Consider the following 21806-nt stretch of genomic DNA (forward strand, 5'->3'; position numbering starts at 1 on the left):
GGATTGTTGGCATTCAATTAACTGCTCGACACACTACTATTCGAATACCAATAGTGTATTGGCTTTGTTGCCCCGAATCTCACTGTTTTCTCTTTCAGTGTCTCGTGCAGGATCGCCACATTTTTAGACACCAAGTAAAGTTAAAAATTATTTTATTATTTCTAAACGTATCATAAAAAACCTGAGTTGTTTCAATCGTTGTGCTATGCTGCTTTCTAAAAAAGTTCAGGTTGCAAAAAGGACTTGATGTGACTGTATACACTGGTGGCCAAAAGTTTGGAATAATGTACAGATTTTGATCTTATGGAAAGAAATTGGTACTTTTATTCACCAAAGCGGCATTCAACTGATCACATTGTATAGTCAGGACATTAATAACGTGAAAATTACTATTACAATTTGAATGTATTTTTCAGAACTTCTTAAACTACTTCAAAGAGTTCTCATAAAAAAAATCCTCCACATGCAGCAATGACAGCTTTGCAGATCCTTGTCATTCTAGCTGTCAGTTTGTCCAGATCCTGTAGCACTTGCCATAGATGTGACTGTCTTGTCGGGTACTTCTCACACACCTTACAGTCGAGCTGACTGCACAAAAGCTCAAATGGTTTAAGATCCATAACACTCTTTTCCAATTATCTGTTGTCCAAAGTCTGTGTTTCTTTTCCCACTCTAACCTTTTCTTTTTGTTTTTCTGTTTCAGAAGTTGCTTTTTCTTTGCAATTCTTCCCATAAGTCCTGCACCCCTGAGTCTTCTCTTAACTGTTGTACATGAAACTGGTGTTGAGCGGGTAGAATTCAATGAAGCTGTCAGCTGAGGACATGTGAAGCTTCTATTTCTCAAACTAGAGTCTCTGATGTACTTAACCTCTTGTTAAGTTGTACATCTGGTCTTCCACATCTCTTTCCGTCCTCGTTATAGTCAGATATTCTTTGTCTTTGAAGACTGTCGTGTACACTTTTGTATGAAATCTTCAAGTATTGTATAGCCTTTATTCCTCAAAACAAGACTGATGAGATTCTACAGAAAGCTGTTTATGTTTTTGCCATTTTTGACCTATTCTTGACCTTAAGACATGCCAGTCTATTGCAATACTGTGGCAACTCAAAATCAAACACAATGTGAAGCTTCATTTTATGAACCAAATAGCTTTCAGCTGTGTTTTATATAATGGCAAGTGATTTTCTAGTACCAAATTAGCAATTTAGCATGATTACTCAAGGAATTTCCAAATAGTGATGGTGCTGATTTTTACATCAGTAATATCCTGACTATACTTTGTGATCAGTTGAATAACACTTGGTGAATTAAAGTACCAATTTTCTTCCGAAACAGCAAAATCTGTACATTATTCCAAACTTTTGTTGTTTATAAATTTTCAGTGTGTATATATGCATGATTCTAGGTTGTTTTTCACCAAGGAAAGCTTCAGCGCTTTATAAACGGTAAGTCAGTGCTTTCCCTTTTTCTCTATTGTGTATATTTACATACAATAATTAGACAAGTTCATTTGAGTTTAAACCACTTAAAATCAAAGCTGCAACAGTGTTAACTCCACGCACTTGCGTTCACTGCCTCACGGAAATGTCAGCCTGCCTGGGCAGAGCGCACTTAGGCTACTTCATGCACTGACAATTTGATTACTTTTGTTTAAGTTTAATGTGAGTTATCATTTGAAGATCTACGTATTTTGCTATTTAGGCTCATAGCTCACTGTGCACTTTATTTGCTGCTATTTTGAGTGCTTAAGGAAATTTCATTGCAATAAACATTCTTTATTCCTGCGTCCGACGAAAAACCAATTAATCGTTTATGAAACCTTGCGGTTAACCGAATGTTAAAACAGTAACCGTACACATCCCTAATACATACACAAATACAAAAACGTAATGGATCGTCTTCAGTGTGTCTGATATCAACATGCAGGGGGGACACTTATGAGAAGCATGACCATCTGCAGCTCAGGTTAATACAAGGAATCCACTAAAATAACAGACATTTAAGCGATCAGGTGTAAACAATGATGTGTCTCACCAGGCCACCTATTTTTTTGTTTCACAGAAGAAAGAAAGTCAACAAGGAATGATGTAAGGGTGAGTGTACGATGACAATTTTCACTCTTGAAGGAACTGCTCCTATAAAACGTACATTCTTTGGAAGACACACATAACTGATGAGATGCTTCGGTTTTTACCATGCGCCTGGTGTGCAACCACTGCCTCTAATTGCTAAAGGCTGATTTGTTTAGCACAGGCGATTCATCCAGATGAGCTGCTGCTCAGGGTTCAGAGGAGGAGACACGGCAGATGACAGATGGATCTGAAGCAATCTGATTAAGACTTTACACTCTGCAAAACATATGGTGCACAGAGCGGCCTAAAGCAGCAAACTGAAGGTGTCCGTCAAAGATCCTAGCTAAGTAAATAAGTGTAAACCAGTGTTATTTTCATTACTGAAAAACTACATGAAATAAGGAAAAAAAAGGAAAATCAACTCCAAAATAGACTCTTATACAAAAAACTAAATAAAATCTACAGCTAATTAAAGGGATAGTTCCCTTAAAGATGAAATTTCTCATCATTTTCTCACACTCATGCCTCATCCATACTGTTAGAAGCGATATCATAGGTGTGGGTTAGAAACAGATAAAAATGTATGTCCTTTTTTAATTCTAAATCTCCACTTTAACTTTCATTTTTACATCTAAAAGTCATGTGGTGCATGTTTAGTTTCACTTTTACAACTGAAATTGAAAGTGGAGATTTAGCATCAAAAGGACTTAAATATTGTTCTGTTTCACACACACCTATTATATCGCTGATGAACGTTTATGTTTCCTTTATGTGAATTCTGGTCACCATTCATTTGGATTGTATGGACCTAAAGATCTGAGATATTTTTCTGCTGAAGAAAGAATGTCATTCTCATCTGGGATGGCATGAGGGTGAGTAAAAGATAAAATAACTTTTATTCATAATTTATAATGAATTCATAATTCAAGTCAAAAATTGGAAATAAACTAAATTGAAACGGACACTATGAAAATAATATGGAATAAAATAATACATTCAAAAACAATAACCCTGGTTTAAACTATGTTTAAGACCATAATTTAGTCCGTCCATGCTTACGGTCTGTTTTTCAGATTTCAAAAGATTGCTCCAGTGAGGGTGGCAGCTGTGTTTTTTGGCTTATCAGATCTGAATGACATTAACATCAGTTAGGCATAGACATGAATTTGATGATTTCTTAAAATGGCCTTCTTTATGAAAGTGGAGAGAACTCTCTCCTGCAAGGTTATGAGAAAGCAAGTCATTGCTAATGACCTTTGGCTCAGAAAAATGGCCGATAATGGAACAGGATGATTTTTTTTTTCACTCCACTCTCATTTTGTCATACACACTAACAAGTGGTCTCACACAGACACATATATTAAAAAACAACAGCGAATTGCAGGCTAATTCCAAATTGCAAACGTTTATCAGAAAAGCACCTGCTTAATGAGCCTTTTGTTTTGGCCGCAATAATCAATCTGCATTAGTAAGCAGCCAACAGAGGCATAATTAATAAAAGCAATCTGCCCACTGTCATAACAACACAGACACACCTCCAATACTGCTAACCTGACCCACGGGGATGCGGAACGCCCCTGCTGCCACACAACAAGCGCAAGGATGCCCACAATCTCAGACAAGGCATTTTGGATTCTATCTTCTCTCAATTAAGGGTTGATCTACTGTACACATCGCAGAACTTTATTTTTCCTCTTTTTTACTGTTCCTTCACAGGGAAGGTCCTTTATGCTTACAGTTCTCCTGACTGAGCTGGATGGAGAGAGGAGGAGATGAGGAAAATGAAAATGCAATTATTGACCCGCTTGTTTGCATGATAAGGGCTCTCTATTTTAAGTAGATTAAGGACTGAGAAATGTGCTGAGCCTTAAAGGTTTGCATTTTCCCTGTGACCTTACAACTTCCTTGGAGTCTATCAGCTGGCTGAAAGACAGTGTATCATAAGAAGGTTTTAACGTGCAGGGGTCAGAACTAGAAGAGGAGTATTACTCACGATATGCGTAATTCTATACCATAGTAATGGCATATCATAAATGTGGCAATGACTTGTTTAATATATGTATAAATAACCTATATAAATGACATATTAATTGTGCATTTGAAGATTTTTCCATAACCTCCCAGATCCTCTGGGAGGTTATGGAAGCTTTGTGAATGCTAATTGCATTTGATCTGGATTGCTTATTGGACTTTCACTGTATTTTTGTCCTGCCTGGTAGCCTGGCTTCTCTATATGGTGATTGGACGAGCTCTCAAATGGATGGTACGAGCAACAAACAGCTAATAATTAAAATGGTGATGAATGTAAAATCAACACTGTTGAACGCACAATGTTTGGTGGCTTGCAAGATTAACAGTTTTTTTGTAATCCGTTAAAAACCGAAGACTAAATCTTGTAAAACGAATGTTTTAAAACAAATAGTTACAACTCTAAATTTGTGGATATGCCAATGTTGTAGTACAGTAGACTCATGCACATTAACATCTAGTTTAACACTACTTTAACATAAATTACGTTCTATATTTATGCGTCAAACTACTAAACTCTGCATTGTGACAAACACCACTTTAAAGAGATCAATGGAAAGGAGGAGGCGAGAACCGGCTTAATGATATAAATAATAGTTTTAATGATAAACTTAAAACAAGGACACAAACACACATGACGGACATGTCCGTTAATGATCTCTCTCTCCCGCACGATCCTCTGCAGTAGACCTTTATCTCTCTCGGGAGGCTTGATTAGCCTAATACGGGACCGGGTGTGTAGGATCACGACCCGGCCCCGCCCTCCACCCTGCCACAACCACCTTTTAATAAAGGTGTCATTGTCCCTCTCATTTTTTTTCTCTCAAAACAGTCCATGCACTTTATATGCTTTAAGTAACATAAAGCAGTCCAGCCCAGTGAAAGTTGGGTAAATAGTTACCGTAGCATAAAAGATCTGACAAAATTTAAACAGGTTACCACACTTCTACTGTCACAGTGTACAGTAAATATAGCCATGTCATCCAGCCCTAGATTCTTACAGTGGTATGCAGTGAAAAATAAATATGCCACCTGTATTTGTCTCAGAATACCTGAAGGAATCTGAGAAAACAGGAGATAAGCCAACAATAACAGGTGAATGAATCAGGACAAGGACATTTATGGCAGATGTAAAGGTATTGGGCCAGTTACAATGGGCCATAATAAAAAATGGCTGGTGATGATGAGTGGGGAGCACTTGGCGGCCATATAGGAGGGCCAGGTGCAGATGGTGTGTTCATTAGAGTTAATGAAGTGAAAACATGGAAATGGACGTGTTATGGCGGAGGGTCAGATGACCACAAAGAGGCCATAGCCTTCATCAATATTGAAAGAGGAAAGAGGGGTTGTGATGCTCAGCTGTGGCTAGATTATTTAAAATAAACTAACAATGAAAAATACTTTTACAGCATTTATTGTTAGTGTTAATTTTAACATACACCTCATCGGTTTTACTCAATCCTCCCTTGTTCATATTACTTATATTAACTGAGTTTATTAACCTAAAAAAGTCTCTTGTCAGATTTACTTAACTGATTTGTGTTCGGACAATACGAATATTTTTTTGTTTGGTTAACTGAAACTGGGCAGAGGATTTCTTGTTCCCAGCATGCTTTGCATGGAACTTGACGAGGAGAGTAAATGTTAAAATGAAGAGTTATTTTATGTGACAAATATAAAGGGGAAACTTGTTAGTGTTAAATAATTTGTTATGTTGAGATTTACAATAATTTTCTGTTACATTGTAGTTTTGGATTAACATCATGTTGAAGAATGGAGTTTGAGCCTATGTTGAGGACCAATCCATTCTGAGTAGACTATATGTAGTTTTGTTCATTGAGCAATTGCTGAACTAACCATAGCATGATGACCAAGTTGCAGTCAGAAGTGCTTCCAAGCAGCATGTATTTAGCATGATAACATCTACTGTCACTAGCTAGCATATCACAGCATAATTGGTTTTGTTTGAGTTATTATGACATGCCAAATTGTGTTGGGTTTACTTGATTCAGTTAGGTTCCCTCTACTTGAAGTATTTAATTTGAAATTACATGGTAATTTCTGCTTATGTAAATACATAGTATGAGGTCATGTGCCACATGTTACATCTCTCAACCCTGGCAAAGATGGACTGAAATGGACCAGTCACAGTTGTTTGTGATTATAGTTTAGGGGATTTTATTTAATCAACTTCTAAAGATTGCAAGGGCGGAATGCAGTTTAATCTCAGAAACCAATCTTAGGAATTCATATATTCAAAAAGATTTTTTTTTTCTGTGAACAAATGTCTCCAGTAAGACAAGAAATGACTTGACCAGCCCAATGGAGTTCTCAGCTTTAAAGGCTGGTAAATGCCTCCTTGAGAAAGACACCTTTGTTTCTCACAGGGGACAGTTACTATGCAATAGCATTTCCCGGTCAATGGACAAAACAATACAAAGTCGATGGTGAAAGGCTCATAATATTCAAGAGGGTCTTTACCCTCCAGCTTTCTCTCTTTCTCCAATCCCTCATTTTAAACACGCACCTGCCAAAGGCCTATGTGAACAGATGCTTGTATGATGATGGGGGGGGGCTAATTGGGTCAGACTCAGCTGCTGTCCATAAGCATATGGCCCACAGCCACAAGAGAGGGAAGTTGGGTGGTACAGGAGTTCAATGGCTGGGCAGGTTTGTGTAATGGGACCCCACTTGCCCCGAGGCTAATTATCACCCTTGTGGCCTTCTGCATACGGTTGCACCTCTAAATTGCAAGGATGTGCATCTTAAAGATGTTCAAGACAGGCTATGGCCCAAGAGAGAAGAATGAGCAACTGCATATGCTGCTTTCAGACAGTATGTCTGGTGGACTGGTTGAGATACACCACATCAGATAGATACACCAGACGATGACAATTAATGCAACAACAACTCACTCATTCACGCACTCACCTGGCGACCTGAATGTCCAGGCTTCATCATCATCAAAGTGTGTGTCACCAGCTGTGAAACGCTCTCCTGGAAAAAAGGCATGAGCCACAGTGCCACCAGGTCCATCAAAGGGGTAGCCGTCATTGTGGTCCGCTTTGGTGAAATCAATCTGGATGTCTGCCTCATTACCAGCCACCTCATGAAAGTTGAGTGGAGCGATGTCACTCCACACCTTTAAGGCGTAGTACATGAGTGCCCGCACTGTGTCCCGGCCCAGAAGAGCTGACTCCTTTGGAAACGTCCGTACCCTGAAAAAAACAGTAACAATATAATATGTGATTACATTGCCTTAATTAAAATAAACAAACATGCACTTGCACTTTCATTGCATTTTTTTCTTCATACAAGGAAAGTGAATGGTGACTGAGGATTTATTCAGTAGAAGAAGCAAAACCTTTTTAAAACTAAAGCAACCTAGGAGAACAAAACCAAGTTCAAACCACACTCATGATGATCAGTGTCACTTTGTTCATTCTTCTTGGTAACTTCTGTGTGTTTGGTGACTAGAATCACAACTTTGGACTGCCACCTGTACTGCATAGACGAGTCCTGTGTGTGATACCTGTGTCTTGTACCTGTGACCGGCATCACCCCCTTGTGGTCTCCCCAAAGCTATTATGCAAACTACATTAAATGGAAGGCCAACAGACTGTGAATTGGAAAGCTCACAAATTAGACTTCTAATTGAAATGTCGGCTAATGTTAAAGGTTCACTGAGTAATTTTTTCCCTCATATAAAAGTTTTACTTCTAAATAATTTAATAGTAATTTTGAAACATATGTATAAAATCATGACCACTGTGAGACGAAGAGTTCAGTCATATCAGTAACCTTATAAAAGCTTTTTTATACTACATGGGGCAGGGGTGCCCTCATGGGGGCAGCCATTTTAGCATCACATGACCAGCTGAATACTACTCGCATCATCTCAGTAACTACCCTGTTATTGGACACTTTCATTAATGGATTAAATTAATCCTGGCTTCCTGTGTATAGTGAATTTCTACAATGGCATTGGTAACCGAAAATGACTGTGTTTGAATGATGCAGCATCCAGGACACTAGATGTCAGTGCAAGCCAATGTATAGTAAGCCACTTCGACATTTTTCAAAAAATTACAGTGTGTACCTTTAACATATCAATGCCTTCAAATAATTGAGAAAATACTGTGCCGATCAATAATCAATATTTTGTGACATTTCTAGTTTTAACCAATCAGCAACGCTCTCCTAGTTTGAGAATTCATAAGCGATGATCACTTCTCGTAGCGTTTAAACCTGCAACATTTCAATGAATAGTCCAGTTCTTTACCAACTAGGCAACACTGTCAACATGAGCACAATTTCACCCTCAATTTCTACTTGAATCTTTGCTTTTGTGTGTTAGAGGCTATATTCATGTTAGAAACCATGACATTCAGGGCTAAATGGTACCTTTTGTGTTTCAAAGTTCATATTGCACTGTGTGTCATACTTATATTTTTTACTTCATATCTGACAAGACAAGCAAAAGGGCCATTAGGTAAAATGAATTAATGTACAAACCACGTACCCAAACAGGGCATTAAGTGTTTGGTTCATTGGTCGCTTCCACCTGAAAGAGCCTCTCCCTGGTTCCTCATTGAACTGAACTAGAATTAAAAGTTCTTCCCTCTATATCACCATTGCAAAGCATTTCTGTAAATCTAACCAGAGAAGAAAAATCACACCCCGTTATTTCACATTTGCTCTCAGTATGGACAAAAGTGTCCAGAGTGTTTCATTCAGATATTTATCTAAATGTTGCCTCAAGCCTATGGCTAAACCCCAAACTATGCTGTAAAGCAGTTCAATGGAAATGAGGAGGCGAGAACCGGCCTGGCGATATAAACAATATTTTAATGATTAACTTAAACAAAAGACAAACACACACATGACGAACATGCGCGTAAACGATCTCTCTCTTGTCGCACCACCGTTCGCAATCGGCCTTTATCCCTCTCAGAGGCTAAATTAGCCTGATAAGGGACCGGGTGTGTATAATCACGACCCGGCCCCGCCCTCTGCCCTGTCACATTTGCATTAATAAGTCCCCTTTTTGTTGGTCAGAGTGGATTGCGAGGGGGGTTAATACACTCGGTGGTGCGATGAGATCCTTTGAAAATTTGGTTAAATATTTTGGGATCACCAGATCTCAGTTTTTTAGGTATCTTCAGTTACGCCACTTGCTCTGTACTATTTTTGGAAATAGCATACACGCCCCTAAAGCAGCAGATACTCTAGGAGAGTTGATTTCTGCTTTTGGAAAAGGCCATGAGGCATCAGTGTATTACTCCTTATTAATTCATAGTCTGGGGGACGGAGTCTCAACCACTCTCAAGAGACTATGGGAGAAAGTTTTAAACTTGGAATTGGAGGAGGGAGAATGGGCTAGGATTTAAAAAACATAAAAAAATGCATCTAGATTTGCAAGGGTGCACCCTATACAATTCAAGACTTTACATCGGTTATAATGGACTCCCTCTCAATTGTAGAGGCTTGGTTTTAAAGACACACCCACCTGCTTGGCGATGCCAATCAGAGGACAGAGATTTAACCCATGTCTTTTGGGTGTGTGTTGAAATACAACATTTTGGTGAAAGGTGCAAAGAGTCTGGTGTGCAATGTATTCAGGTATCATTTTGCCCCAGACACTGTATCTTGGGTGATGGGATGGTCATTGACATTGAAAGTAGATACATAAAGAGTTGGGTCTTAACCAGTGCCATGATCACCAGGCAGATCATTTTAAGGGGCTGGAGGTTGGCTGGAGCACAAGTGGGTTTTCATGAGTGGTGCTCGGAGATGGGAAGGGTAGCGGCCTTTGAGGAAGTAGCATTCAGAGGAATGGGGAGGTATAAAGTGTTCGTGGAGAAATGGGGTGGTTATTTGACATTTGTGAATGTGTGATTATTGTTGTTGTGTTTTTGTATTTGTTTATTTATCTATTTATTTTGTTTTTTTGTGTGCATGTGTGTGTGCATGTCATTTGGGACCACTGTTATGTTGTTGGGTTTAGGGTGAGATTGAGAGGGGTAATCGTTGGGGTTAAGTTTGATTCTATGTATATATGTTTTGCATTATGAGGCACTAATATATGTGAATCAATAAAAATAGTTAATAGATTTTGTTTTTTTTTGTACAAACCATGTAGCACATCTCAGGAAGTATGTTAGCACACAAAGAGGTCACTTAACTCATTTGAAATGCAGCTGGGGGCAGGGTTGACCTTGGCAAGCGATTCTGCATATCATGCCTTTCAATTCACACCGGCTCACTGTAAACTCCTCTCAATTCCAGCTTTTGTCTCCCTCACTGCAATAGAACTGGACTGAATTTACACAATGACCTTGAGCAACCAGTGAACACACCGTAGGTTGCTATGCTACCAGAACCAAAGTGTCCTAATAACTCCATTGGGAGAGTCAATGCTGTAAAAATGTAATGGAACGCCTGTGCCTGGTGCTAGAGCAGAACAGATAGCCTAAGTGTATTCTGCACAGAGTGCACACTTCTTACTGGGCACTTATAGAGCAGGCACTCTGAAATTAATTTCTCATCGACCTGTCTCTGTATTTGGAAAGAGGGCAAAAATTGCCCTTGAAGGAAGGAATTACCATGATTGTGAGGTGTAACAGACTTTAAAATTACCTGTACTTGTCAAAGGGGCTGTTCACACCAAATGTATCGTTACGCTAAAAAACCTATATGTAGCGCCATGAGTAGAACAGAATGAATTTGTAAAAGTTTACGTTCTTTTAAAGGGATAGTTCACGCAAAAATGAAAATTCTCTAATCATTTACTCACCCCCATGCCATCCCAGATGTTCATGACTTTCCTTCTTCTGCCATACACAAAGATTTTTAGAAATACATCTCAGCTCTGTAGGTCCATTCAGTGTAAGTGAATGGTGGCCAGAAATTTAAAGCTCCAAAAAGTATATAAAGGCAGCATAATAGTAATCCATACAACTCTACTGGTTTAATGGATGTCTTCTGAAGGGATATGATAATTGTGAGAAACAGATCAATATTTGAGTCCTCTTTTACTATAAATTCTCCTCCCTGCCCAGTAGGCGGTGATACGCACCAAGAATACCAATCACCAAAAACAAAAGAAGAAGAATGTGAAAATGGAGATTTACAAAAAACAAATAAATAATTAAAATATCAATCTGTTTCTTACAACACCTATCATGTCCCTTCTGAATAGTTTAAAACACTGGAGTTTCATTATTACTGCCTTAATGTGCTTTTTGGACCATCAAAGTTTTGGCCACCATTCACTTGCATTGAATGGATCTACAGAGCTGAAATATTCTTCTAAAAATCTTTGTTTGTGTTCTGAAGAAAAAAAGTACTATCCCTTAAATTTCTTGTGCGCGACGCTAAAAAAAGGAAAGCACAGCTCAAGAGTCAAATAAGTTGTTTTGATGCCATTCTGCCAAACATATCCAAGAAAGTAATTCAGGTTTGGAACAACATGAGGGTGAGTAAATAACATAATTTTTTATTTTTGTGTAACTATGCATTTAAGAGGACCAGAGAATCTCCTCACAAAGAGTGTCTGAGTGGGCACAACTGGCTAGACTTTTGTTGGTGTCCCACAACAGTATTGCTGATTTTGCTGTTTGACAGCTCTTGCCTTTTCCAATAGGTCTGTTTATTGCAGTTCTTCTATTTTCTTATGCTTTCTATTTGGTACTACTGATATGTCTTGTCAGAAATGTTTGCAAGCACTAAGTTCAGACCCCCGAGCTCAAAGCCTGATGACCTAATGTGAGGTCATATGGGAAATTTTACTAAGGAAGGAATAAGGGGTATGAATTTCAGCCCAATTTTACATCAGTTTTTCCCCATAATGTGCCCTTGGCAGGGTTTCTACAGACCGCCATTCTAAATTGGCGAATAATCAAGGCTGTTTTTTCTCTCCCTGTCTCGTCTGGCTATTACACAGGCACTAGCAGTGGCTGCTAACCTGAAAGCCAGACAAAGTGCCTCTGGAGAGACTGGCCATCCCAGCAGCAGATAAAAGCTTAAATGTTGAGGTTTAATTTTCACTCACAATCTCCTTCCATTGTCTCCATGTGATACAAGACTGATTAGACAGGCAAGACAAAAAAAGATGAAAAGAGAGAAAATGTCAAATAGAAATCAGTGGAACAAGATCAAAAGAACTCATTACCTCTTTTCCGTCCTAATTCTCTCCCCTGCAGCTCAGTGGCCCGGATAGGACATTTACTGTATGGTGTAATTTGCACATCATATCAATCCTAAACACTCACAACTAGATGCTGAGAGTGACAAATAGCCAGTCTGGTGGTTAATAGGGAAAGTTCAGTCAAAAATTAAAATTGTGTCATCCTTTATTCACCCTCATGTTGTTTCAATACTGTATCAGACTTACTTCTTCCGTGGAACACATAAGAAGATATTAGAAAGAATGACAGCCTCAGTCATCATTTACTTTCATTGTATGGAAAAAAGATGCCGTGAATGGTGACTAAAGACCTTTTTTGTGTTCCACTGAAGCTAGAAAGTCATACGAGTAGATGTGGGTGATTAAATAATGATGAATTTTTCATTTAAAAGGGATAGTGCAACCAAAAATGAAGGTTCTGTCATTACTATCTCTCATATTGTTCTAATCAAAGCCAGTGTTAGAATTGAGTCCAGGCTCATGAGGGGTCCCCTTACACTTAATTACATCAGACACACACAAGACTCCCCAAGAATCACCACCATAATCCCTACAATAAATGTAAAGAATAATTCGATATATTGATTAAATGGAGTCATTTATAAATTTTCATGTGACATGAGCATGAAGCAATCATCTGTGTTCCGCAACTGCTTTCGGGTCCTTGAATAATGTATAACGTGCGAGTATGGGCAGCCGGTGGACTTTCTGGTGCCCTCCTAGGGTAAGATGGTGCCCCCCTAGGGAGTTGGTGCCCTATGCAGACTAGTGTAACTATGCATTTAAGATGACCAGAGAATCTCCTCACAAAGGGTGTCTTAGAGGGCACAACTGGCTAGACTTTTGTTGGTGTCCCACAACAGTATTGCTGATTTAGCTTCATTACATCTTGACAGCTCTTGCCTTTTCCAATAGGTCTGTTTATTGCAGTTCTTCTATTTTCTCATGCTTTCTATTTGGTACCACTGACATTTCTTGTCAAAACAAGTTTCAGACCCCCGAGCCCAAAGCCTGATGACCTAATGTGAGGTCATATGGGAAATTTTAGGAAGGAAAGAATAAGGGGTATGAATTTCAGCTATTCGATCACGGATCAAAACGGGTGGACACAAAAGGAAATGTTAGGTGGCTCAGTCACCATTCACTTTAATTGCATTGTTTTTTTCATACAATGAAAGCTAATGGTGACTGAAGCTATCAATGCCTAACATTCTGCTTCATATCTCCTTTTGTGTTCCATGGAAGAAAAAAAAGTTATATGGGTTTGGAAAGACATGAGGGTGAGGAAATGATGATAAAATTATCTTTTTGTAGCTGAACTATCCCTTTAATAACAATAACATGAATCCCTCAGCTGAGTCCCTCCAATCATTCATATGGTTCTTAGTTACTATCTCTTCTAATGAAATAAGGCAAGCCGTGAGGGATGAAAAGAAATCCAATCATGACGGATTATCGTCATTTCAGTCCTTTGGACATGGATAGGACTGTGTGGCTAAACTACAGCATGATGATTTACAACCTCTATGCCTATTGTGTAGTGAAATTTAGGCTTGATGCTCAAGCAGACACATACCCACCATACCGAAATCACACAACAGCTCCTTCACACACTTCCATTGGGTCTCGCCTGGAGCGTATTCCACCAAAGTGAGAGATGTTCCCATTTTCCAGCAGCACGGAAAGAATTAAGCGTGTCAATGGGGTTTGATAGACGTACATGTGATAGGGGTAATGGAGGGTGGTAAGGAAGAGATGCTTATCATAAGCCATTTCAATCCACTCCATGATAAGTAGCTTGGAAAATCAACCCCATAAACACACAATGCGAGTCTGGGGGAAAAACACATTGTCTTCAAAGCAATCACTCCCAATCTATTTGGGTAATTAATGAGTCTGTTAACAAGCAGGCGGTGGCCCTCGAGTGTGTTGAGGGTCTGATGAAGTCATGATGAGGGCCTGTCTTGGCTTTTGACTTATGGTCCATGTGCTCTTAATACATTTGTAAGAAAGCTGGACTCATAAAGCTGCGTTCTCATTGGTCAATCAATCATTTATTAATCAGCGTCCACTAGGCGGCCATTCTACTGTCTGTAGCAGAAGTAAACTTTGTCAACCAAAAAAGAAAGAAAAAAAAGCTGGGGGCAACTGTAACAGGATGACCAATATCTTTTTCTGTTGTCTAAAGTTTTGATGTCTTTGAAAGGAAACTTTAAAACATACTTCACAAGAAAAAAAGAAAGAAAGAAATTCTGCAATTATTTAATCATCATCATGTTGTTCCAAACCAATGTGACTTTTTTTTCTGTGGAACACACACACACACACACACACACACACACAAAAGATGTTAAGAGTAACAGCCTCGGTCACCATTCATTTTCGCTGCTTTTTTTTCATACATTGAAAGTTACCGTCATTCTGCCTAAAGTGGCGTTCACACTACACTTCGTGCTCCATTTACTCCCATTCAAATGTATCCGGATGCAACAGAGCAGAAACGCAAGCTGATGTGAAGAAATGTCATACTATGCTGCATACCAAAGTTTAAGCTTGGTGAACTCCAAACCGTGAATTTGTACAAGAGGATGCACGACCAATAGGAGACTGAATCTTCACACACCTCTTGGCTCAATTCAAATTATACTTATTTCAAAGCTGCAAAATGTATTGTTGCAGGAAAGTATATACTTTAACATTTTGAATCTAATATTATTTGTTTTTTGTGATTTCTATTATTTACTTACACCAGAAGTCCTGCCGTGATATCATATCCTGGTCCGTTGCGTTGTACGAAACAATGTTGCATGCTAAATGCCTAGTGTGACATCACTTAATACAATATTTGCTTAAAGGGATAGTTCATCAAAAAATTTAAATTCTCTCATCATTTACTCACCCTCATGCCATCCTAGATGTGTATGACTTTCTTTCTTCTGCAGAACACAAATGATGAGTTTTAGAAGAATATTTCAGCTCTGTAAGTCCATACAATGCAATTGAATGGGTGACAAAATGTTTACGCTCCAAAAAGCACATAAATGCATCATAAAAGTCTCCAGTGTTTTAATCCATATTTTCAGAAGTGATATGATAGGTGTGGGTGAGAAACAGATCAATAATTAAGTCCTTCTTGAAATTCGTCTCTCTGCCCAGTAAGTGACAATGCATGAAAAATAAGAATCACCAAAAACACAAGAAGAGGAATGTAAAAGTGATCTGTTTCTCACTCACACCTATCATATCACTTCTGAAGATATGGATTTAACCACTGGAGTTTCATGGATTACTTTTATGTTGACTTATATGATTTTTGGAGCTTCAAAATTTGGCAGCATTGTTTGGTCCAAAAGACCTAAGAAATTGTTCTAAAAATCTGCATTTGAGTTCAGCAGATGAAAGAAAATCATGGATGGAATGAGGGTGAGTAAACAATGAAATAATTGTAATTTTTGGGGCAAACTTTTCCTTTGTGTTCCACAGACAAAAATACAGGATTGTCATTGTATGACTGAATCAGAAAAAATAATCTTTAAAATGCATAATGAACATGATTTCATCATGGTATCAGTGACTCATTAGCTGATCAATATATTGATTCATAATGGATTTAATTTATTTGAGATGTAGGTCCCACTTTCTAATCTTAATGTCAGGGTCCCAACCCTTCTTGACCAATGAATTTCCATGACCTTTCCAGGCATCTGTGATTAATATATAATTTTGAATCGGACAGATTTGAAAGTGAATCATTTGTGAACCGTTTTGACTAATTCTCTGATAAGAACTGACTCAAAAAAACAATTCATGGACAAACTGGACATCACAGTGATTTAAGAGCAAGTTTTACTTTAAATAAGTAAATATATAATTGATAATTTGATAATCGATAAATCAATATATTGAATTTAATTGAATATACTATACTGTTTTGGACAATAGCTCATGAAATATTTTGTAGCAGAGAAAGACTAGAAAAATACATATTCTCTATGGAAACTTCCATGTCATTTTCAGGTCTGGAAAGCATAAAAAAATCCTTTGAAAAATGTAAAATTCCCTGATATTTCAATGTTTTCCATGACCACTGGAATCCTTTAATGTCAGTAGACTTCACGGCATCCTCCGCGGCATCACCACGTGCCCCATTGAGAACGAATCACATTATAGTGACCATGAGGAGGTTAACCCATGTGACTCTACCCTCCCTAGTTACCGGGCCAATTTGGTTGCTTAGGAGACCTAGCTGGAGTCACTTTGCAAGCCCTGGGATTTGAACTAGCGAATTCCAGCATGGTAGCCAGAATCTTTACCACTGAGCTACCAAGGTCTGCATTTTATTCTTGCAATTAAAGATGTGATGGTATCAAATTGTCATATCATGATAATTGCTGAAGGATTTATCATGGTCTATTGAAATACAAAATGGTTTGAAAGATAAATAAACTTTCTTGTTCTTAATTACAAGATTTAGCTGCTTGTTTTATACATTTTTAATTAAAAGATCACAAAGAAAGCATATCATATTTAAAGAGACATGGTGGCTTTCAAAAGTCTCAGTCCAATGCTTCTATTTTTCATTTAGTTCTTTCTAATGTATTACTGATTATTTTCATTGCAAATGAACAAGTAACAACTATGGCAACATTTTGAGGGAAACATTTAATTGAAAAAGAAACATGAATTTTAGAGTTTCCTAGAAATTTGGTATTTTTTCCTATTACTGTCAGAATGATGATTTATTGATGGAAATGCTACAGTGCATTCAGAAAACTCTAGAAAATTTCACAGTATTTTAAAGTGCGCATGATAACAATATTGTGAATGTAACTATAATGGTATACCTTATTATTGAATATCAGCAAATGTCTACTTGCAATTAGTTGATAAAAATGCCAATCTGACAGTAATGCAATGAAATAATCAAGTAACCTTAAAGGGATAGTTCACCCAGAAATGGAAGCGCAGTGTAGTTCTAGGGGGAAGACTAGCAGCTGTACATCATTAGCTGGGTAATTCCCAGCCAATCACATGTAAGCCATTGCTTTATAAGTCTGCTCACAATCTATCACATTGCTGTTTCAGTGTGCTAACGCGGCAACCTCCACCACCCCACCTCCACCAGTTGAGCCCTGTCCCGCACGGGGGTAGGCTCCTCGCCCCTGCCTCCTATCTCATCAGGATATGGTTCCAAGTACAACTCCCTCGGACCGCCAGACGGGGCCTACTCCAAAGAGAGACATAACTTTTCTGTTTTACATTCATCAAATAAATGGCATCTTAATTAAGATCCTTGCCATTTTTGGGGATTTCCGCCTGGATTTGGCCTACCCAAATTAAAAAGCTTCCCATTCCCACATACTTTGGCCTAAATACACAGTTTTGGTGTCATTTTACAGGAAACCCTTTGAAGTTGCATAAAACACTGCTAAAAATAAAAAAAAATTAAAAATATGTTGTCTGAACAGTAATAACCCTCCTAAAAAAAGAGGCGCTTTTTGATTTTTTTTATATAAATTCATTTTTGAAAGTGTATAACTCAAGCCCTGTAAACCCTAGCAGCAAGCAGACAGTTTTGGCTGTTTCCACTAGATGTCAGCAAATACCTGAAAAAGGAATTTTGTCTGTATCATGTTTTATTTAATATCTATTTCAATTTATTTGAAGGGAGGAATATTACCTTTTTTTGGTGTACTTTCCGCCTACCCAAATCTAAAGTCTTCCCATACCCATATACAGTGCTATAAATGCAAAATCCCAGTGTAATTTTACAGAAAACCCTTTGTCATTACATAAAACACTGTTGAAAGTGGTAAATATGCGCTCTGGTGTCTGGTGAGACGCGTCTGTGTGTTTTGCGCACCTAACCTACCTAGTCTGGATACAATATCACAGCCCCTGATTGGTCTATTTGATCTTGAGAGACATTGCCGGAAAGCAGAGGGTCTAAGCTTTACGGCAATATATGCTTTATCCGGATCGGATGTTTACATATTTTCCTGGATTGTTGAATATCATATAACATTACTTTGTGGTGTTTCTGCACTCGAGGGATTACTTGGGCACACAACCACAGAAAACACTGAAAAACGGCTCATTTTGCAGAGAATAACCTAAGGTAAAATATTATGTAGCATTTGTGGCTAACTGTGCTGTCTAGTGCGAGTAGCACGGCAAATATTCAATAATTTCACTTGTATGTTTACAAATGTTGATTGTATACTTCATGATTCATTCGAAGTGTATTAGATATGTGATTATACCTCAATAAAAAGACTTATTGGAACTTCTTACTGGCAATGAGAGCTTTCATTTGATACATGGTTTGTACATGTACGGTCATATTTGAGCTGATATGAGAAATATGCGTATTCAAAAACGCACATAATTATGACACGACTTTTGATGGGTGGAACTATGTAATTTATTGTAAATAAGTTACTTAGTGTAAAACAAATGCCAAAGTGATGCATATCTCAAGAAAGTAGACATTCTAAGCTTTCAAATGGTACCAGATATGAGCTTATAACTCCTCCGCATACATTTAAAATTGGAAGTACATTATTACTGACGTAATTTTAAATCCCGGATCCGGGATCGTGGATTTTAAGATGACCTCACTCAAGCCTGGTGTCTTTCTGATAGAAATGAAAATTCTGTCATCATTTACTCACCCTCCAATCCCATATGACTTTCCTTCTTCCGTGGAATACAAAAGAATGTGGGGGGAAAAAAACACATTGTCTTCAAAGCAATCACTCCCAATCTATTTGGGTAATTAATGACAAGCAGGCAGTGGATCCTCGAGTGTGTTGAGGGTCTGATGAAGTCATGATGAGGGCCTGTCTTGCCTTTTGACTGATGGTCCATGTGCTCTTAATACATTTGTAAGAAAGCTGGACTCATAAAGCTGCGTTCTCATTGGTCAATCAATCATTTATTAATCAGCGTCCACTAGGCGGCCATATTTACATATTTAGGGATGTTGGGCAGAATGGGATGTTTAGGGATGTCACTTTCATGGTGTGGAAAAAAATTTTAAAGAAAGTGAATGGTGACTGAGGCTGACATATTCTTTATGATCCACTGATGAGAGAAAGGCAGATATTTCATTTTTGGGTGAACTATCCCTTTAACCAGAAATAGTGGCTTCCCTGAAGGATTTTGATGTGTATAAAAAGAGCCAACAAACTGTCAGCTTGTGTTGATCAAAGCTCAGTGTTTACACTGTTGGTATATTGATTTTTCCCTCTTCCCAACTCCATTTTAAAAGATCTTTTCTCATAGGAACCTTGATCATGGTGCATTGCTATAATCACTCAGAATCCATCATTGTCTCCCTCTAATCCTTCCTCTCCTCCCCCTCCTGGGGGTACACCCCTTCTCTATTGCCTTGGTCACAAGCAAGGCTTTTTATCACTGCTCCTAAAACAAGCCATTATGAGATTTATTACAGCAACTGGCCTCTCATCCAGTGTGCTGGCACCTCACCCAGCGTGCTGGCACACCTTGGCCATTATAGCTGAGCCTGAGGTGCAAAGCGCCTGACATGGATTGTATGAGCCTGATAGAGTTCTCACTGCTCGGTTATATAAGTAATTTCACCCAGCCAGCACTGGCTGGCTCTGCAGTGGTCACCTGCCAAGGTCTGGCCAAACTCATTAACACAGAGAGGGTGGGTTCAGGTGAAAATTACGCTAACAGAAAAGCAATCGAAAAGCAGAGCGTGATGGGGAATGGACCACACGCCAAGTGTGTCATCATTTTTGTACCCACTTGTCATCCCAAACCTGTGTGATTTTCTTTCTTCCACCTAACAGAGATGGGTAAACATTGAATTCTTATCAATCAATGCATGTGTGAGGACAAACACATAGTAGCACAAGTGTATTTCACACTTTAGGTAAGAGTGGGATGATTGGCAGCATAGAGAATGTGAGATCACAGCAAGCTTCTGTAATGAGAAACATGGTATGATATTTGTGACAAGTGTATGTAAACAAAACCTGATATTACAGACCTCATATTGACACATACATACAACATGTAGACACACTTCAAGAACAGATACAGTCACTGCCTATTTCATTGTCAATCTCTCTTCAGCACTGACAGCCTCAGATCCAAACCACTGGTGTTGAGGAATGTTTTTATTATGAAAATGGCAAAAGCTCAGTGCTCTCTGACAATCCTGCTACACTGAGGTTTATGTACAACTAAAGCAAAAGTTGCATTGTGAGATGTTGTCTTTTCTATTTGTTGCTCGGAGCTGTAAGATTGGGATAAAACCCAATGTCCTGTTTCTTTTCATCAGCCCTTACCAACACTGAGGCTTTAATTCCAGTCGCAAATGTATCAGATACATCTCTGATGGGCACAGCTGTATGAAAGGGATCCCCTCAGTCACTAACTTGGTCCCAAAACATGGTGAAAGATAGGGGCATCTTACTGTGTGACATGCTATAATTTAGAAAAGAGTTATTTTTCCAATTGTTGTATAATTATTATTTAGGGATTTTTTTTATAAAATCATATTATTTAAGAGACAACATAGAATATTTGTTTATGAGTGCATGAGATAAGCTTGTTCACAGTGGTACAAGTTCACAAGATAACGTTTTTATTGGTTACAGACCAGCAAGCTTTTGGGGTGGGTGCAGAACCATGTTGTGGCTTTCAACTGCCTTTTCTAAGGAGGAGAATGGGCACCGGCCCAGAACCATGTTGGTGGAAAAGGGGCAATGGACTACTTTTAGGATACATTTGGATCCTTTTTTAAACTTTAAAGTGAGATCCTGTTGTCTTCTTCCATTGTATTGAGATGTTCATTAAAACATTTTATTGTGTTCCGCATTAGAAAGAAAGTCATATAGGTAAACTACTCCTTTAATGCTACATGTTTGCTTGACAACCATAAATAACAAAATTTGCATTAGGCCTATTAAAATCCCTTCAAGGAACGTTTTGGGTTCAATGCAAGTTAAGCTCAATCTACAGCATTTGTTCCCACAGAAACTATTTTTAACTTGTTCCTGTTTTTATTTTATTTTTTTAAATTGATTTTACAATGTTGTGTTTACAATGGAAGTGAATGGGACCAGAACATAAACATTAAAATACACACCTTTTCAAAAGTATAGACACAAGTGCAGTTTCAATCTCTCCCCTCAGATCGGGACATTTGCGCAACTCGTCGAAGTGGCACTGACCGCACAGAGAAATGCCAGTTTCAGAGTTTGTAGTTATTTACATGACCTCCTTCCGTATTATTTGAACTTTATTAAAGCTATAACAGCTCTGGCTTCGCTTATTCCACAATGAGAGTGCTTCTGTATTAAATTATTTTGTATTTTTGAATTGTAATTCTCACATAATTTGCCATCTACATCCCCTTAAGCTGTTTGGAAGGTTTGGAGTGCATCTGGACTGTGAGCTGTGTAATTCTTCCTCTCCTCAGTCAGGCGCGAACTGCAGTGCTGCTCTCGCGCGTCATCATTACAGTTTAATGTGATCTCAT

General features: G+C 38.4%; 1 protein-coding gene across 1 annotated transcript in view; it reads right to left on the reverse strand.

The window, feature by feature from the left end:
- The window catches only part of LOC127624765 (matrix metalloproteinase-17-like), a 91660-nt gene that overhangs the window by 16004 nt on the left and 53850 nt on the right, over nt 1–21806 (reverse strand). Inside the window, exon 4 of the mRNA XM_052099633.1 lies at nt 7033–7319. Coding sequence (XP_051955593.1) covers nt 7033–7319 — 287 coding nt within the window. The remainder of the gene's footprint in view (nt 1–7032; nt 7320–21806) is intronic.

This window comes from Xyrauchen texanus, chromosome 31 (genome assembly GCF_025860055.1).
Source record: "Xyrauchen texanus isolate HMW12.3.18 chromosome 31, RBS_HiC_50CHRs, whole genome shotgun sequence".
NCBI classification, from domain to species: Eukaryota; Metazoa; Chordata; class Actinopteri; order Cypriniformes; family Catostomidae; genus Xyrauchen; species Xyrauchen texanus.